Genomic DNA, 19,995 nt, shown 5'->3' on the forward strand with positions numbered 1-19,995 from the left:
TATCTCAAAAAAACCCCAAAATGCTGTCGTGTTCTGTCGTGTTACTTCATGTTGATTTTACAGAGTAGTTTCATAACCACAAAGGACCACGAGGATGAGAACTGTCATGCTGACTTGAATGTTGTTATGAAATGCAAAGTTGTAACTTTCGAGCTCTTTCATTTGAAGTAAAACGATCTCTTTAAGCACCTTAGTTCACTGTCTTGTCAGAGAAAAGTTTCACATTAGCTTGGGCTAAACACAGATTACCTTACACATATGAATTGCTGAAAAGGAATAGGAGTCTTCCTGGATTTTAATCAGCCTGCAGAGCTTGCTCCACTTGGTTTCTTTCTAAATACATGTAATCCACAATAAAAATGAGCCTGCCACTAAATTTTAAAATAGGTTATTGGAAAGTCAAGCAAACCTAATTTAGCTACTTCACTTTTCAGGTAAATCTGTATAGAACTGAACAATAGTCCGAGATTGGAAAGAGTCTTTGCAGTCTCTCTTCGATTCAAGTGACTGAGTCTGTCTTTTATCTCCTTGTCAGGAAAGAACTGCATCTATCTTCGTGATCCAACCTTAAACACCATTTCAAACTTACCTCGGCTGCTGAAAGATGCCTGGTGTTGTGAGTGTACATTGGTGAGTAAACACTTCGTGTCATATGATGGATCAATGAAATTTGAGATGCAAAATTGCAGATTTCTGTCAGTGTGGAAAAATTGTGAGATTGGGTATTTTCCCCATCGGGAAGCTTCTTGTCAAGTGCTGGGTCACGCGTTCAAACGGCATCACCATAATCACCAACCGAGTAAGCGTGCAGTTTCAAACTCGGTGCACTGTAGGTATCGCAGTCTGCTCCATTGGCATCAGTACAACAGGAGTGCAAAATTGTTCTGTCTCTCCCATTGAATGGCTTACAGTTGTTCTTTGTTCTGTGATCTGGTAGGGTGGACAATAATTTCCATTCACACACTCCGTCAGATTTGGTGATCTTGAAGAAAGCCTCCTTGGACCCGACAGGAATGCGTACCACATTCTTTTGCCCCTCTGCAACATCGCTGCTGTCTGTGCTGTAGCTCAGGTGGGATTTGATGCATGCCTGTTTCCTGTAGCGGCATTGACCCTTCAGGATGTTTTGGAACGCCTTTTTAAATTCTTGATTTGAAGACGGGTATATGATCGGGTTTATGCAGCTGTTAAAATAGCCAAGCCAAAATGCTATTTTGAAGATAATCTCTGGAGGTTTGTACGCAGGGAAGAAGGAACCTGTGGTAACAAAGAAGAAATGCCATTGTTTAAGGTGCGCATTTGCATTGACGTCAAGTTGAATTTTAATCAGTGATTCACTGCAGCAGGGTCATATTCCTTCCTCTTCAAAATGATAAACAAGGAACAACGTGACCCACAATGATGGATTTGCAAGCTAAAGCTGGTATTTCAATTGTAGCTAAATTTAATAATCTGCCGGTCAAAGATCACAGCAAACTAAGAAGGCACTGTTCCATATTTATTGGCACGGAAGTGGGATATAGAGTACTGCTTTTGAGAAGGTAATTGAAAGCGGAAAGTAGTCATACTCTTTGAAAATACCAGTTACACAGGTAATATGCCTAATCACGCTGAATGATGAGATGTATGAGAGGCAGCGAATTTGTATAGAAACAGGTCATAGTGCAAAATGGTAAAGAGGGTATGTAATCAGCACTAAAACATTGAATTCAAAGGTTCACCCTGGCCCAGAATGTCTTTGTGAAGCTGAATGCATCGTGCTGACACTTGGGACAGGGAACATTACTATCCCAAGATTCCAAGTATATGAATCTTCCTTTCATTAGCTTCCGGGCCACTTGAAAACATATTGCTAACTAAACACAGAGATTCAATGCTCCCACTGAGGACCATCCAAGAACACTTTGGTGGTACTACACGATGACCCCAGTTAGTTTGCCCCACAAAAGCAAGAAAGAAAGTGGTGAGTGAGAGAGAGAAGCTCTTGGAAGGTTCGAGATGAAAATAAGCTTGCAGAAATCACAACTGAAATGTTGTGCCATCCTGTAAACATACAATAAACATTTGAAGTGAAGGCTAACCTGTCATTTCATTGTCTTGGTGCTTTTGTTCTTGGGATGTGGCTGACGCTGGCCATGTTGTGTTTATTCCCTATTTCTCACCACCCTAAGGACACTGACAGCTGGGTCAGACTGGGTAGAAACAGCAGTTTCTTCCTTGGAGGACATTAATGAACCAATTGGGTTGTACAGCAGTCTGGCAGACTTCGTGGTAATGTTTTTGGTACCTGAGCTATTGAATTCAATTTCACAATCTGTCATGGTGAGATTTGAACTCAGGACCAGTGGGTTGTTCGTCCACTCGCATAAACCACTACATTACCTAACCCCACTGCCTAACTGTGATTAATTTGGTGCAGCTCAGCAATTCAACACGGGGCCTTTTCTGATCTTGTGCTTGAACAGGAGGTGCCCATATCCACTTTAGGCTGTGGAATCTCTCGCCTTGTTTAAATTATTGCTGCATCATGTTTTTCGGGTCAAGTATTTAGTGTGTGCACAGTGCAGAGTAATAGCTGGTTTTGTGTCTTTTTACCATGACCTGTGCCATTCTGCAAACAGATTATTTTGCAGCAGGGTAGATCTGAAAGGGTTGAGAAGGGTGAAGTGTTGCATGAAAGCAAATGGATCTACCTTGATATTCTTCCGTCTGATTCAGAAATTAAAAGGAAACTTTATTTTCAAAAATATTGAATAAGTAAAATTTTACAAAGACCCTGCAGCGCTTGAAAGATGTTTTGTTTCCCATGTATTTATCTAGCCTGCTATTTACCTAACCTAGATGGCAGGGACTTGAATTAGTGAGTGGAAATTTAATCTGCAGTGGGAACAGAGTGACAATGTGTGTCTGATCAATCATTGTGTTTTCAAGATGCTTTGGACAAATAAGTAAAGATTGTTGATGTATTAGTCCCTGTTGCCTGTCGCATTTAATAGTCTTCATGTTTTCGGAATATGATGCAGTTATACAGAAAGGATGGTGCTGCTTTTTTTTTAATTAATTCTTTGTTTTGAATTTTTAAAATGGCATTTCAAGATGGTCTGTTCCACAACAGTGAAAATGAGAAAACAATATGACCAGCGATGAGCATCTCAGCTGTGTAAAGGGACACGATGTTTGGCAAACATTAATGATTGTCCAATGCAATGACCAGGGCCCCTAGCTGACTGTAACTGAGCCAGTCAGATAAATGTGTATGCCTATATGAAAGGGGCATTTACTGACTCACGTGCTGCCAACCAGTGCAATGGCTAATATCCTCTTTGTCATGACAACATATGGCTTGCTTTCTCTCTCTCTCTCTCTCTCCTGTCAGCAGTGGCTCAGTGGTTCGCACTTCTGCCTCTGAATCAAGGACTTCAAAAGGAAAGACTTGCAGGGCTACAGGGATTGAGCGGGGCAGTGGGACTGACTAAACAGCTCCGTGGAGAGCTGGCATGGACTTAATGGGCCAAATAGCCTCCTTCTGTGTCGTAAATGACTCTGTGACTCTGTGAGTCAGAGATTGTGGGTTTGAGTTCCATTCCAGAGACTTGAGCACAAAACTCCAGGCTGACCTTCCAATGCTGTACTGAGGGAGTGCTGCACTGCCACAAGCGCCATCTTTAAGATGAGACGTTACACTGAGGCCCTGTCTGCTTTCTCAGGTGGATGTAAAAGATCCCAGGACGCTATTTCCAAGAAGAGCAAAGGAGGGATCCTGGTATCCTGGCCAATATTTATCCCTCAATCAATATCAGAAAAACAGATAAACTGGTCATTGTTGTCACATTGCTGTGGGAGCTTGCTGTGCACAAACTGACAATCATATTTGCTACTTCACAACTGTGACTACACTTCAAAAGTACTTCATGAACTTTAAAGTGCTTTGGGGTATCCTGAAAGATGCAACATAAATGCTAATATCTTTTTTCTCTTGTAATTGGAAATATCACAACAGTTTAAGCTAACTCCACGGAAAATTGCAGTTTGTTCGCTTAACGAGCCTGAATTTTGTCCTTTTGGCCTTAGTTCTAAGGTGTAGAAAGATAAGGGGAGTTCAGGTTGTGAGAAACAGGTGAAGCTATTACATTGAACAGTCTACTAAATCATTCTTTGTCAATGAGTTATTGCATCATAGAATAATAGAGCATGGAAGGAAGCCATTCAGGCCATCATTCCCATTAATCCGATTAATCCGACTCCCCATACTTCCCTCATGCTGCCTTTGGTTCTTCAACCAATCACCTTAAACCTGTAAGCTTTGGTTACTACCTGTACGAATTACAACGAGCTGAGCCTGGAAACTAAAAAAATGGGGATTGTGGGGGGTGGGGGGTGGGGGGCGGTGGGCGGTGGTATTCGTGGGAGTAAGGAAAGCATTATGTCCACCTAAAGTTGATTGACACATGATTTGCTTGATTTTGAGATCAGAAGCCTCTACTCTGCCTTGGCGATTATGATTGCCTTTTTACATATGCTTTTTACTTAGGTCTCAGTGTAATCAATCCACATCATGAAAATTATTAGGCTGTATGATTGTACAGTTTTGCTTTGTTTTCTAATTGGTTGTTGAGCTGATCAGATTGCACAGGCAGCAGTAGCAGCCATTGTGGGGCTGTAATATACTGCATCAGCAAACTGGACTGAGAGCAGTAGGAGAATGAGAGTGTGTGCTCAAGGTTTGAGTGACGATGTAGGACTGGGTGATTATCCATCTAGGACCTTGCAGCAACTGCTATAAACATTATAAACCATGCTCAAGGCACCAAAATAGCAAATAAGCAATGCTAAGGGAGTTCTGGTATTCACTTAGGCTATGTGACAAGTAGTTTTAGTTCCTATTTTCCAGCACTCCCAGACTGAAGCAATGTTTACATAATGTCAGCACTAATGTGAGAACCATCTGACAACAGCAACTAGTGTTAAGTTGAAGGACATCCCAAAGTGCTTCACAGAGGTATAATCAGGCCACGTGGATGCTGAGCCAAAGAAGGAGGTGGTGGGGGTGACCAAAAGCTTGGTCCAAGATTTGGGATGGTGGAGGGGTTGAAGGAGAGAATTCTAGAACATGGAACATAGATGGTGGTTGGCATGACTGCCAGTGGTGAGACAAAGGGAAAGGAGGATATGGGATGCACAAGTTTCCAGAGTCAAAGGTATAGAGAGATATCGGGAGAAATGGGACTTGAATTGTTGGGCTGGAAGAAATTATGGAGATGGGAAGGGGTAAGGCCATGAAGATCTTCAAACAGGAAGATGAGAATTGCTGGCATTGAGATACCAGAAGTCCTGGTAGGTCACTGAGGAAAGGAGTGATGGGCGAGCAGGACAGGATAAACTTAAGTTTACAGCGTGGAGGATGGGAGCCTGGTCAGAAGAGTATTGGTACAGTCAAGTCTGAAGGTGACCAAGACATGGATCAGCGTTTTGGCAGCAGATGGTCTGAGGTAGAGGTGAAAGCAGACACATTATAGTAAGCAGCTGATCTTTGTATCGGAGAAGATATGAGAAGGAATTTACTAACAAACGAACTAGGAACAGCAGTAGGCCATTCGGCCCTTCGAGCCTGCTCCGTCATTCCATAAGATCATGGCTGATCTGTTTGTGGACTCAAGTCCACTTTCCTGCCTGCCCCCGATACCCTTTGACTCCCTTGTTTGTCAAGAATCTGTCCACCTCTGCCTTAAAAACATTCAATGGCCCTGCCTCCACTGCTCTCCAGGCAAGAAAGTTCCACAGACTCACAACCCTCTGAGAGAAAAATGTTTTCCTCATCTCTGTCCTAAATGGGAGACCCCTTATTTTTGAACTGTGGCCCCTAGTTTTAGTCTCTCCCACAAGGGAAACATCCTTTCCACATCTACCCTATCAAGTCCCCTCAGGATCTTATATGTTGCAATCAGATCACCTCTCATCCTTCTGATCTCCAATGAATATAGACCCAACCTGTCCAACCTTTCCTCATAAGATAACCTTCTCATCCCAGGAGTCAATCGAGTGAACCTTCTCTGAACTGCTTCCAAGGCAGGATATGAGGATGGTTGAGTAGTATCTTTGTCGATAGTTGAATGTTATTAAATATGGAATACAAAATATAAAAGTGTGAGGTGAAGTGTCTGCAGTGAGGTAAATTATCAAAAATGTGTTAATTTGATGCACTAGCAATGGATAGGTTTAACACATCATGCACATGAAAGGAGATTGAGTTTGATTGGTTTTTGATGCCTTTTTTCAGCATGCCTTTCACAATGAGCTATTTGTAGCTAAAATAGCAATTTAAAAAACTTGGCAGTTTTGTAAGGACAATTGAGAAAAATGCAGTTCCCCCCCACCTTGCCCTCTTCAATGTCGACCTGTCTGGGAAATTATAAGCCGAGGTGTGCAAAAGTCATGAGGGATTATTTTGTGGGGAGGGACGAGTAGGGGGTCATTGTTTTGGTGGGTGTTTACTAATAGCCCCTGCCCCCCCGCCCACCCCCTATTACCAGTGTGATAAATGTTGCGTGCAATTCTTGAAAAATTCTTGAAAATTGCCCAGGCTGACAGACTTTGCAACACAGAAACAGGTCATTCAGCCAAAAAGATAGATATGGGTGTTTATACTCCACACAAACCTTCTCCCACCCCTACTTCACCTCACCCTATCAACATATCCTTCTACTCCTTTCTCCTTCACTTATGTATCTTGCTTCCCCTGAAAGGCTGGACTATTTGTCTCAGTCATGTGCTCGCGAGTTCCATGTTCTCACCACTGTGAGTAAAGACGTTATTGATAAACTTAAATCGATAAAGACTATTGGTTTTTCTGTAGTTGAATTGTCTTAATAAACGAGCTTTAGTGTGAATGCTTCCAAAAAGCAGTTTAAAAGCAAAATCAAAATCATTGATTCATCCTTTTGATGTTTTTTTGCTGTATTGAATAAGGAGGTTAGTTATGATCAGCCTGAATCTCCTTTGTTCTATGATTGATGCAAGAAGCACAAAATTACAGTGCAGTGTGCAGCTTTCTGAAGACTGAAAGGAAAGCACACACTATCTGTTCCAATTAAATGCACAGTGGTTCTTACACAGTACCCAGCTATAATTACATCTTCTGTTAAACTGAGAAAGAAGTAAAATGCTAAATCTAATTGATACAAAAACGCAGAAGAAGGATATGAAGAAGTCAAAACAGAAAGTGCTGGAAAAACTCAGCAGGTTTGGCAGCATCTGTGGAGAGAAAAGCAGAGTTAACGTTTCAGGTCAGTGACCCTTCTTCAGAACTGGCAGATGTAAGAAATGTAAAAGATCTTCGGTAAGTAAAGCGGGGGTGGGGCAAGAGATAACAAAAGAGAAGGTATTGATCGGACAATGACACAGAATAGCTGACCAGAAGGTCATGGAGTAAAGGCAATCAATATGTTAATGGTGTGCTGAAAGACAAAGCATTCATACGGATAGGGTGTTCATGGACTGAAACTGAACAGCCGCAAGCACAAACATGAAAAAGGTAGTTAGGCACAGTAGAAACAAACTGAACAAACTAAAATCAAATAAACACAAAAAATAAAAGAAAAAAATAACTGAAGATAAAAGTAAAATGGGAGGCCCATCGTGCTCTGAAATTATTGAATTCAATTTTCAGTCCAGCAGGCTGTAGGACCTTGTCCTATCAATACCTTCTCTTTTGTTATCTCTTGCCCCACCACCGCTTTACTTGCTTAAAATCGTTTACATTTCTTATATCTGCCAGTTCTGAAGAAGGGTCACTGACCTGAAACCTTAACTCTGCTTCTCTCTCCACGAATGGGGCCAGTCCTGCTGAGTTTTTCCAGCACTTTCTGTTTTTATTTCATATTTCCAGCATTCGCAGTATTTTGCTTTTATTATATGAAGAAGTCAAACTCCTTTCACCTCAATTGAAGGGAAAATGAAGACTATGGGCAGTGCTTAATTTTTCAGTCAACAGCCTCTTTTTAGATTGTAAAACAGCAGGAACAAAGCAGAATTTTCTTCAACTTTAAGTTCAGGAATGCGGCGGGAGTGCAGCGGGGGAGGTTACTTTCTTGCATGCTGAGGAAACAGGAGGGGGCTGTGAATTCAAACTGGCAATGATCCTGAGAATGCACACATTTGTCAACATTTTCATCCAAAATAATGCTATCCTTTCCCGCGCCAACTCCTGCTCACGCATCACTCCTGTGCTCGCTGACCAAAATTGGCTCCTGGTTCACAAACGCTGCAGTTTTAACATTTTTATCCTTGTGCTCAAATCCCTCCACAGCCTGACCCTTGCATATATCTGTAGTCTCCTCCAGCCCCACAACCCTTCAAGAGCTCTGTGCTCCTCCAACTCTGGACCTGTGCATGGTTAACCCAAACATTAGTAGCCATGCCTGAAACCATATTGCTCCTCCGTTCCCTCCTTAAACCTCTCCATTGCTCCACCTCTCTGCCTTCCTTTAAGACCCACTTTTAAAACCTATTGCTTAGACCAAGCTTTTCATCACCCGTACTGACATCCTACGTTGAAGGCACTATATAGATGCAAGTTGTTGTTGCGGTAGCATCCCATTCATGAAGAGCTAATTTTGGGTTCCGTTTCCTCTGCTGTACTATTTGTGAGCCTGTTGATGTATTTATACAAATTAGTACCTTTGTTAATTTAATGCAATTGTTAACTGAGTTAAGATGCGTTCAAAATTTTGCAGACAGGGAATATACAAATATGTTAATAATCATCCTAAAAATAGCATTTGGAAAGGTTAAACCCACTTCATATGCTTTTAACTCAACATTCGATCCTGCATAAACTCTAGATAGTGGGCTGGATTTTATTAGCATGCCACGCTCTGTGGCAGTGTGCTTTGAACTCGGCGGCCGTCCGATATGGAAGTGCTGCCACGCAGCTCCTGCATTATTACGCGCGGGGGCTGATTTAAATACAGGCGTGGAGTGGCTGCCCCGATGATGTAGAGGGGGTGGCTGCCGTGTCCCCGGCAACAGCGTCTGGCGCCATTTTTTAAAGGGCTTTAAGCCCCTTAGCAAAGATTTAAATGTTAAAAAGGTACATGATGCTTTTTTTTAACAAATAATTGTGATATGCAGGCCCTTCCCCAATGCCCCCCCCCAATGGTCATCTGATTGCCCGATATTAACAAAACTTGCCTTATTCCCTACATGAATTTCCGCCCCCTGCTCCCCACCCAACCTTCTAACTTTTGCCCTTCAACGCCTTCCTACCATCCCCACAGCCAACAAAAAGTGTTTTCCCTGCTCCCCCACCCCACCCACCCTGAAAATTTTATTCCTTCCCCCTCCCCACTCCTCCTCCTCACCAGGTTCTCGCCTCGGAGTTCCGAAGGTGTGCGAGCTGCGTTTGGCAGCCAGAAAATAGGTGTGGGACGGCCGCAGCCTGTAGGTAATTTCATTTGCATCTACATAAGGTTAATTTAAATATTTAGATGAAGGCCCCGCCGCCATGCGCCAGGGGACTGCACTCAGGTCCCCCCGCTGCCGATACTATGCGGTGGGCCCTTCACGACGTCGGGGGTCAAAGCGGGCCTCTTCCAGCAGAATTTTACCGGCGCCCGCCCGCCCCCCCCCCCCGCTCAACCCCCGCAGCCCACGGCTTTGAATTTCTGGTAAAATTCAGCCAAGTGAGTTTTTAAATTAGAATATTCACAGTTTCTGATAACCAAGAAATAGCATTAGGAAATTCTTCCAAAACATTTAAAAAGTACCAGTGCACCTATTCTCCTCTTGATATGTTTGCAACATCCATCATGGATGGTCGTGGAATTATTGAGTTTCTAACAAGCACCGATGCTCCTGAAACTAATTACACAAACCTGCCATATCTTATTCAGCTTCCTATAAATCTAGCTAGCCATCTAAGCTTATATCCAGATGTGTCAGATCAAGCTTATATGCCAACACGTTTTATCATCAGTCATTCATCTCTTCAGATGATTGCAATACATACAGGTTATTGCACCACAACTGTTACTGATCTTAAATCAGAGATAAGTTTTTCCTCCATTAAAAATGTTGACTTGCATATGATTTATTTGTCTCAGTGCTTCCCTACTTCAAGGTTGTTCTGGCAGTTTGTACTGCATTAACGGATGTTCATATGATTCCTCATGGTTGGTGAGATGCAGTGTCTGCACACCGATGAGTAGAGTTTCCGCTTTGGCTGCAATTGGTGGTTCCTCAGATTTGCCAACATTGAAATCCACAATTTTGCCCATTCACTCAATTTATCAATACCTCTTGGTAATTTTATGCTTCCATCTGCACTGCTTGCAATGCTGCCTATTTTTGTGTCACTGGCAATATTGGATATACGGCTTTCTATCCCATCACAGGCTCTTGCAGGCCTTCACCACATCCTGCCAATTAGAATACCTGCCCATTATCTCTACTCTTATCTCCTTCCACTGAGCCAAATTTTGGCAGCATTATGCACCACAAGATAAATATGATATGAGGAAGGACAGGAGTCTCATTGTTGGTTCACTTTCCTAACAGGAACTAGACCAGGACGGTTAAGGAGAAGGGAGACATCTCCATGTGTCAACCTATACGCTCACCAAATCAAAGCACAGCAACCGTAGCTGCCCAATTAGAAAGGTCTGATGGTGAACTATAGCTGAGAGAGAGATGTAATTCCTTGTCAAGACACAATCCATTTCATCCATTTAATGTTGGTGTATTTTATAATTATATCCAGAGAATGCTTGTCATGTCCTGGTCATACTTATTGAGTTTGGTGGTGAGCGAAAGTATTTTGTATCTGCAGTCTGATCCCTATTCTCAGCGGGCTAGGATATGATGAAGGAAATGAGAAACCCAGGATTTACAACTTTGAAGGAAGTGATGAAGAAATGACCTTACAAGTTTGTTATAAATTCAGTTTTGCTGTAGATATCTTCTGAGTTCAAGAGAAATCAGTAACTTCTGTAAGCAGTCTGCACATACTATTTTTGATTGGAGTTGACTTCCACCGTCTTGCATCCACTTGCATGATTATGAAAAACCCAAGGTTGAAACAGAAATACCCCCTTGTGACTTGAAGCAGATATTTTTGTCTTTGGAATGTGTATTTTTTAAATCTCTCCATAGGAAGACCTAATGATTACTTGATGAAATGAGGATTGATGCAAACCAAGCAGCTGCTTTATTTCATCCTGGAGTGAATATACAGAACGCCATTTATGTTTGGATGCAATTCCAGATAAAACAAAGTAAAGAGCATATCATGTTTCCTCACAGCAGCGGGTTCTCTTCCTTAATTTAAACATGGTGGTTTCCAGCGAGACTCCAGCAGTTCTTATCACTTTGCCTCCATGAAAGCCCTCACAGCTTTCTCATTGGCTAACCTCACCATCCTTGTAGGCTTCCTGTTTCAAAAGCTGCTCTTTCCCCTTGTGTCGCTGTTTAAAAGGGATCAAAGACTTTCCAGTGCACTGGGTACGATGATTTTTTTTGATTGCTGAGACAGTCTAACAAATTGCTAATAATTTTAGTCCATAGGGAAACATCAAGGCCAGCCCAAAGCATTTTAAATATAAATCATCAGAGTTTTTTAATGTAACGTTGGTGCTATTTTAATCCAAGTCTTTTCTGTGGCAAAATACGCAAAAATAAAGGCTCATAACATGACTTGGGTATTTAAGACAGTAAAGAAATGGGAAACACAGACTGCAAATTAAACCACCACGACAATCAGACAATAGGTTCAAACTTGTGAACACAAATTAGAAAATATGTCACACGAGCAGTCAACATGTGAAATGAACTTTGAGGCAGTGTGAAGGAGATAATTTTACTTTGTTTTATCTGGAATTGCATCCAAACATAAATGGTGTTTTGTATGTGCACTTCAGGGTGAAATCCTGGAATTTTTTAAGAGACTGCTCAATGCCGTGATTGTTGGGTATGAGGAGAACTGTCAATTCTTGATGTATGAGTTGAGATGGGCTTAATAATCTCACTCATTTCTCCCTATTTGGTGTCTTGTACAAATGAAACCTACTGGGAAGTGCTGCCTCCTGCGAAATCAAGCCTTTAATCCTGAAATATTTGAGTAACTCTATCTGGCAGCAGAACATTTCCCAGTGCAGTCAGCCTGTTATACACATTCAGCATTCACAGGAAATGAAACTTGTGCGTTCTTTTATTTTCCAAGATGAAAATGTTTTTCCATATTAAAAGTTTTTTTAAAATTAAATTGAGAAAGAAAAAGGCACTGAAATGGGGTACCAGAATAAGAAAGAGGGCGAGGGGTAAATCGGGAAGTAAAGATTAGTTGGCACCAGTGTGAGTTTTCGAAGCACTTCTAATGCCTTTGGAAAGGAAGCAGTGAAGTCGGAGACAGATGTCTGAACTGTACAAAAAGGCACTGAAGTACATGAGCTCTGAATAGTTATTACATTTTCACTAAGGGGGATCATTTTCTCTTGTGTGGAGGAAGTGTCAATAATGATTTTATGTTGAAGAATTTAAATGTCTGCCATACAAATTAGTCGGCGAGTGTTATTTTGAAACCTGAACTGGTGACCAGAAAACCAACTCAATATGATGGAGCTGGAGTGATGATCTTCCCTTTTCTTTCAACGAACTAAAAGGCAATTTACTGGCATAACTAATGAACCTTCTGTAATCCAGCTCCAGAAACCAGAAGACATAAATCCCCATTCATCCCCAAGGCTTAATTTCCCTACAAAGTACAACTCAATCACAAATGATGACAACATAACAACTTGCATTTATGCAGCACCTTTTAAAGTAGTGAAACACCCCATGGTGCTTGACGGAAACATTATCAAACAAAATTTGATACAGAGCCAAGTAAGGAGCTCTTGCGTCACATGACCAAAAACTTTGCCAGAGGTAGGTTTTCAGATGCATCTTAAAGGAGGAGAGAGAGAGAGAGAGAGACAGATGGGGTTGAGGGAGGCAATTCCAGAGCTGAAGACCTCAGCAGCTGAAGACATGGCTGTCAATTATGGAGCGATTAAAATTAGGAGGCCATATTTGGAAGAGTGCAGAGATCTTACAGAGTTCTAGGCCTGCAGGAGGTTAGGTGTGAGGCCTGGGGAGAGGTGTGGCCATGGAGAGATTTGCAATTGAGGCTGAGAATTTCAAGACTGCTAATCATTGTTGTTCAATTACAAATGGCAGGTGCTTGTCTTGGAAAGCAAATGCCATTTTAAAAATGTCTGCATTTAAATGGTATACATCCTTTGGTGCAAGAAACTGTTTGTGGTCATTTGCATTAAGAAGATGCTTCTTGCAAGGCGGGTATCAAACATTTTTTATGCTTCTTGTGCTGTGAACTTGTTAGAATTAAATTAACCGTATATTCAGCAATCATAAGCAGAAGCCAAGACCGGTCAAATGGGTCAGACATGCAGCCAGCAACTCTGAGCCACTTGCTGAACCTGGTCACTAATGTTGAAGTCAGAGAATAAGAGTTTGAATTTTGAAGCTGTTGGATTGTATAAAAGCCCAACTGGCTCACCAATGGAAAGAAAAATCTGCCATCCTTACCTGATCTAGCCTGTATGTGACTTCTGTCCCAAACCAACGTGGTTGAGTCTTAACTGCCCTGTAAAGTGGCCTATCCAGTCACTCAGTTCAAGAAGATAGCTCATCACCAACCTCTCAGGGCAATAAATGCTGGCCTTGACAGTGAGGTCCACATCTCAAGAATTAATTCAAAAAATATTAAGGGCGATTAGCGATATGTTCAGTTATGCATTGTTTAAAAAGTGCATTAGATTGGGAATATAAATGTCCAAGTCGAAACGAAACTCTTGATTTTTGTCAGGAAATGTGCATTGGGAAAGGAGAGAAAAGAAAGAAAATGTGCTTTTTTCAAATTGTTAATACCTCTCTATACCGGCCACAACTTAATCGTAGAGTTTAATCATATTTCCTGATACCAGCTTTTTATTTGCAAATTTTTAAAAACTGAATTCAAATTCTCAAACTCCTATGGTGAGATTCCAACTTTCATTCTTTGGGTGAAATATCAATTTTCAGGAGTAACAAGTGGTTCAGAGTTGTTGGCTGCTTGCATGACCCATCTTAAAATCTGCTCCAGCTGGTTAAGTACATTTTTTCTGTGAATCTAACATGTTACCTGCCGGTGTAATTGTGTAAATCTTGCTCTTTGTAAATATTTTAGTTGGGTTTGGTGGTTAAGGAAGCTACTTAACAGAAGTTAAGCAGGAATTGTGATGATGCCAGCAGCTGAAAAATAATTGGCATTCTACTTGCAGATTGTAATATCAAATTTTCGTGTCTTGCGCTTGAATGACATATAGTGGAATTCACTACTCCAGAGTGCAGTGGATGCCGGGATATTGAGTAAATTTAAGGAGGAGATAGACAGATTTTAAATCAGTAATGGGTTGAAGGGTTATGGAGAACGGGCAGGAAAGTGGAGTTGAGGCCGAGATGAGATCAGCCATGATTGTATTGAATGGTGGAGCAGGCACGAGGGGCTGAATTGCCTGCTCCTGCTCATAGTTCTTATGTTCTTATCTTATGTTCTTATGCTCTTATAAACATTTTTATGATGAGAAATGTTGATCTTTGCATACAGGACTAACTCCATAGAAACCAAAATGTGACATCTGACCCATTGTGTTTGTGCCAGTGGTATCTTTTCAATTGGAGCTATCTTAGAATTAGAATTAGAATATTACAGCGCAGTACAGGCCCTTCGGCCCTCGATGTTGCGCCGATCATCTGACCTACACTATTCCATTTACATCCATATGTCTATCCAATGACCACTTAAATGCCCTTAAAGTTGGTGAGTCTACTACTGTTGCAGGCAGGGCGTTCCACGCCCCTACTACTCTCTGCGTAAAGAAACTACCTCTGACATCTGTCCTATATCTTTCACCCCTCAACTTAAAGCTATGTCCCCTCGTGTTTGCCATCCTCATCCGAGGAAAAAGACTCTCACTATCCACCCTATCTAACCCTCTGATTATCTTGTATGTCTCTATTAAGTCACCTCTCCTCCTCCTTCTCTCTAACGAAAACAACCCCAAGTCCCTCAGCCTTTCCTCGAAAGACTCTCCTTCCATACCAGGCAACATCCTAGTAAATCTCCTCTGCACCTTTTCCAAAGCTTCCCCATCCTTCCTATAATGCGGTGACCAGAACTGCACGCAATACTCCAGGTGCGGCCTCACCAGAGTTTTGTACAGCTGCATCATGACCTCGTGGCTCCGAAACTCGATCCCCCTACTAATAAAGGCTAACACACCATATGCCTTCTTAACAGCCCTATTAACCTGGGTAGCAACTTTCAGGGATTTATGTACCTGGATACCAAGATCTCTCTGCTCATCTACACTACCAAGAATCTTCCCATTAGCCCAGTACTCTGCATTGCTGTTACTCCTTCCAAAGTGAATCACCTCACACTTCTCCGCATTAAACTCCATTTGCCATCTCTCAGCCCAGCTCTGCAGCCTATCTATGTCCCTCTGTACCCTACAACACCCTTCGACACTATCCACAACTCCACCGACCTTCGTGTCATCCGCAAATTTACTAACCCACCCTTCTACACCCTCATCCAGGTCGTTTATAAAAATGACAAACAGCAGTGGCCCCAAAACAGAACCTTGCGGTACACCACTAGTAACTAAACTCCAGGATGAACATTTGCCATCAACCACCACCCTCTGTCTTCTTTCAGCTAGCCAATTTCTGATCCAAAGCTCTAAATCACCTTCAACCCCATACTTCCGTATTTTCTGCAATAGCCTACCGTGGGGAACCTTATCAAACGCCTTACTGAAATCCATATACACCACATCCACGGCTTTACCCTCATCCACCTGTTTGGTCATCTTCTCGAAAAACTCAATAAGGTTTGTGAGGCACGACCTACCTTTCACAAAACCGTGCTGACTATCGCAAATGAACTTATTCTTTTCAAGATGATTATAAATCCTGTCTCTTATAACCTTTTCCAACATTTTACCCACAACCGAAGTAAGGCTCACAGGTCTATAATTACCAGGGCTGTCTCTACTCCCCTTCTTGAACAGGGGACAACATTTGCTATCCTCCAGTCTTCCGGCACTACTCCTGTCGACAATGACGACATAAAGATCAAGGACAAAGGCTCTGCAATCTCCTCCCTGGCTTCCCAGAGAATCCTAGGATAAATCCCATCTGGCCCAGGGGACTGATCTATTTTCACTCTTTCCAAAATTGCTAACACCTCCTCCTTGTGAATCTCAATCCCATCTAGCCTCGTAGGCTGTATCTCAGTAATCTCCTCGACAACATTTTCTTTTTCTACTGTAAATACTGACGAAAAATATTCATTTAACGCTTCCCCTATCTCCTCTGATTCCGCACACAACTTCCCACTACTATCCTTGATTGGCCCTGTTCTAACTCTTATCATTCGTTTATTCCTGATATACCTATAGAAAGCCTTAGGGTTTTCTTTGATCCTATCCGCCAATGACTTCTCGTGTCCTCTCCTTGCTCTTCTTAGCCCTCCCTTTAGATCCTTCCTGGCTAGCTTGTAACTCTCAAGCTTCTCCAAACTCACATCTTTTCACATTTTTTTTTCTTTTCTAGTTACCTGCTGAAGGATTACAAGTTTTAATAACTGCATGGAAATCATTTCTAACTTCACTGTTTGCTTATTCTTTGATCAACCTGTCTTTCATTCTTATAGCATCTTGTATCATTTTCAGAATTACAATTAGTTCCTCCTGTTAGCTTGCTCAGTTGCAATGAAAAAAGACCTAATTTTTTCAAGCCTTTATTAATAATGTCACTCACTTGGCAAATGTTTAGGGATCTTCACTCTATCTTTTGTGTGGCTGCAGTACTGAGATTGCATTAAAAACTTTTTTCCTTTATACGTCCTGTCCCATCCCATGCAATGTGACACAATTTTCTCTCCTTTTGGCCTTGAAGAAAGCCATAATAATCCTGAAAAAAAACCTATTCAAGATGGGACCAAAACTTGGGAGCTATTGAAATGAATGAAAACTCCATTCCCCCATTCAACTCGGGTCTTTTTCAGGAAAGTTGACACCCAAAGCATTTGAACAAATTATTTTTATGAATGAAAGATGGAATGGATTTTACGACAGCAGATGCTTTATTTTCCAAAGCATTTAAAGCCATTAGTTGCTTCTTTGTGCCATTAGTCAACCTCTGTATGCCAGAGCTTTATTTGTTGGGTTCTTTGCCTCCCAAACTGCTTTAGTCAGTTCAGCTATCACTTTTTGATTTTCAAATTCCTCGCCTCTGTCCTCAAATGTTGTTTCTCTCTCTCTCACTTTTTTTTTTGCACTTTTATTACTGTTAAACCTCAATTGCACCACTGTTCTCACTCCACTCCATATCCTCATTCTGTTGGAATGGATTCCCCCATCATTTGTGACAAAAGCTCATTCACAGAATCTTCAAGCTGTTGAAATCCTTAGCTCCCCATCTCTTCCTTTCCTCCGACACTAGCTTTGAATCGCTACTTTCTAATTTAACCTGCTCTCTATTCTTCAAACCTTGGTGGTGCTTGCAGTATGGGCCTTTCACTTGACATTCATTTATAAATGCAATATTTTTATATCTCATTATCAGTGACCAAGCCAAATAAAGGGGAAAACTAAGAGCTGGAACTATCCTTTCAGACTAAGATCCATTAACTTGTCCCTTCACTTCAGAGGTGACTGACCTGTGGACTGCCAGCATTTTGTGAAAATTTTAAAATCCTTATCTTTGTTTCCAAATCTGTCCATGGTCTCACCCCTCTCAATCTCTGGAATCTCCTTTAGCCCCACAACTCTTCGAGATATCTGCACTCCTCTAATTTTAGCCGATCCAGCATTCCCAATTTTAATCACTCCACCATTGGTGACTGCGTCTTCTGGGTCCGAAGCTCTGGAATTCCATCCCTAAACCTCGCTGCACCTCGACCTCTCTTTCCTCCATAAAGGCTCTCCTCAAAACCTATCTCTTTCACCAAGCTTTTCGTCATCTGCCCGAACATCATTTTATGTGGTCTGGTGTCAAATTTTGATTTATGATGCTGCCGTGAACACCTTGAATGTTTTATTATATTCAAGGCACCGTGGACACAGGAATTAAGAATTTTGAAGAAATCAATTGTTAATTTGTGCCCCACCGAAGTTGTTTGCAAGGACTTGAAATGTGAGCTTTCATCACAATAGTATTTAACTGATGCCTGGATATTGATGAAGTGATCGGGTTGCCTCACAGAGACAATTTCATCAGACTGTCCATAAGTCTGCTCGAAGCGATCCTGACATAAACAATGTACCCCACCATTTAAAAACAATCGTAATTATTGAGTGCTTTCTATCTGCCTGTCCTGCAAGTGCGAGTAAGGTCATGGATAGCAATGTTTTTTGTTAATTTACAGCACGAAGTGGCTCTCCATTGATTTATCTGTCTCAAAGCAGACATGTTATCAGATAACAGGAGGAGATGCAGGGTTTGGACACATTGACTCGGCATCCCAAGGTCACCATGAGAAAAATGCAGTTTTCTCTCGTGTTTGTCATGGTCACTGAACATTTAAAAAGTAACAAATCAGCGTCAATATTTACGCAACCAGCCACCAACAACAGATCTGACCCTTGAATGAAATCGGTCCTTACCTAACGGCAGAGCTACAAAGAATGGGAGCCAGCAGAGTACGAAGCCTCCCACGACTATTCCTAATGTCTTGGCGGCTTTCTTCTCTCTCGAAAACTTGAGGAGTAAGACTGAGAAATGAGTTCTCAATTGAGTGCCTTTGTTCCTGGAGTTGAGCTCAGAAAGTCGAGGTGAACTATCCGCCTGTGTATTTTTGCGGTGGATACGCAATGTCACTTCGTCCGCGTGTGACCTCTCTCTCTTCTTGCCAGCTTTCAAACTTTTGGTTTCTCTCTTGGCCACGATGTAGACTCTGCAGTACATTATGAGGATGATGGTTAAAGGGACATAGAATGACCCAAAGGCTGAAAATAGGACATAACCGGGTTCTTCTGTAATTTTGCAGATGGTTTCGTCTTCTGGGGCGGGCTCTTTCCAGCCAAACAATGGTCCAACTGATATAACCAGGGCCAGCATCCAAACCGCTACTAGAGTTAGTAGCCCCCTCTTCTCAGTCATAATGCTCGGGTGTCTCAATGGATAACTGACTCCGATATACCTGTCTATGGATATTACGCACAGGCTCATGATGGAGGCGGTGGAGCAAAGGACATCCATTGCTGCCCAAATATTGCAGAAGATCCGACCAAATGCCCAATGCCCAAGAATTTCCAAGGTGGCAGAGAATGGCAGCACGGTGCAGCTCAGGAGCAGATCGGCAATGGCGAGATTGATGATGAAATAATTGGTGACCGTCTGGAGGTTCCTGTGACAGGCCACGGATAGGATCACCAGAATATTGCCCAGAATTGCGAACAGGATGAAAAAACCAAGCACAATGCCGAGAGCGACAGCTCTAGTCACATTCAGGGGATAGTAACTGCAAGTGGAGCAATTCAGAATCAGGACTGATGTCTTATTTTCAGAAAGGAATCCCATTTTACTTCCCTTTTTGTTTGCCAACAAGCTTGAAGATTGGCGCGATCCGAAATGTTCCAGTGACCGAATCAACCCGCACTGTTCAGTTCGACACTTCAACTGAGGACTTGTTGCACACTGAGGAATGATGCTCCCCACTGCTCCTCCCTGTTGTTCAAGATCCAAATGGCGAGGAGCTTCCTTCTGCCTTGGGGCGAGAAATCTTCAGGTCCCGTTTCCAGCTTCTCTCTCCTGTCAGGAAGGGAAGAACACACGACAGTGACATGAATTCGCACTTTGCTCTTCGTGAACCAGGAGTTGATAAGCGGACGTCAAGGCTGCAGAATTTTAAACTTCCAGCCAAGACTGAATGTGAGAAACCCTCTCCCCCTCAAA

General features: G+C 42.1%; 1 protein-coding gene across 2 annotated transcripts; it reads right to left on the reverse strand.

Annotated features, from left to right (window-relative positions):
* Window positions 1–351: 351 nt before the first annotated feature.
* On the reverse strand, window positions 352–19,768 carry adra1aa (adrenoceptor alpha 1Aa). Of its 2 annotated transcripts, none has more exons than XM_068023344.1 (2): window positions 18,705–19,768; window positions 352–1,257 (listed from the first exon to the last, which is right to left on the reverse strand). In XM_068023344.1, exons 1-2 carry the CDS (start codon window positions 19,618–19,620, stop codon window positions 770–772), a joined length of 1,404 nt encoding a protein of 467 aa, XP_067879445.1. In that variant the 5' UTR covers window positions 19,621–19,768; the 3' UTR covers window positions 352–769. The 2 variants fall into 2 exon arrangements, with proteins under 2 accessions (XP_067879445.1, XP_067879447.1); XM_068023346.1 differs by lacking the exon at window positions 352–1,257 and adding an exon at window positions 8,028–8,094.
* Window positions 19,769–19,995: the final 227 nt, after the last annotated feature.

The sequence above is a fragment of the Heterodontus francisci genome, chromosome 47, assembly GCF_036365525.1.
Source record: "Heterodontus francisci isolate sHetFra1 chromosome 47, sHetFra1.hap1, whole genome shotgun sequence".
Lineage (NCBI taxonomy): Eukaryota > Metazoa > Chordata > Chondrichthyes > Heterodontiformes > Heterodontidae > Heterodontus > Heterodontus francisci.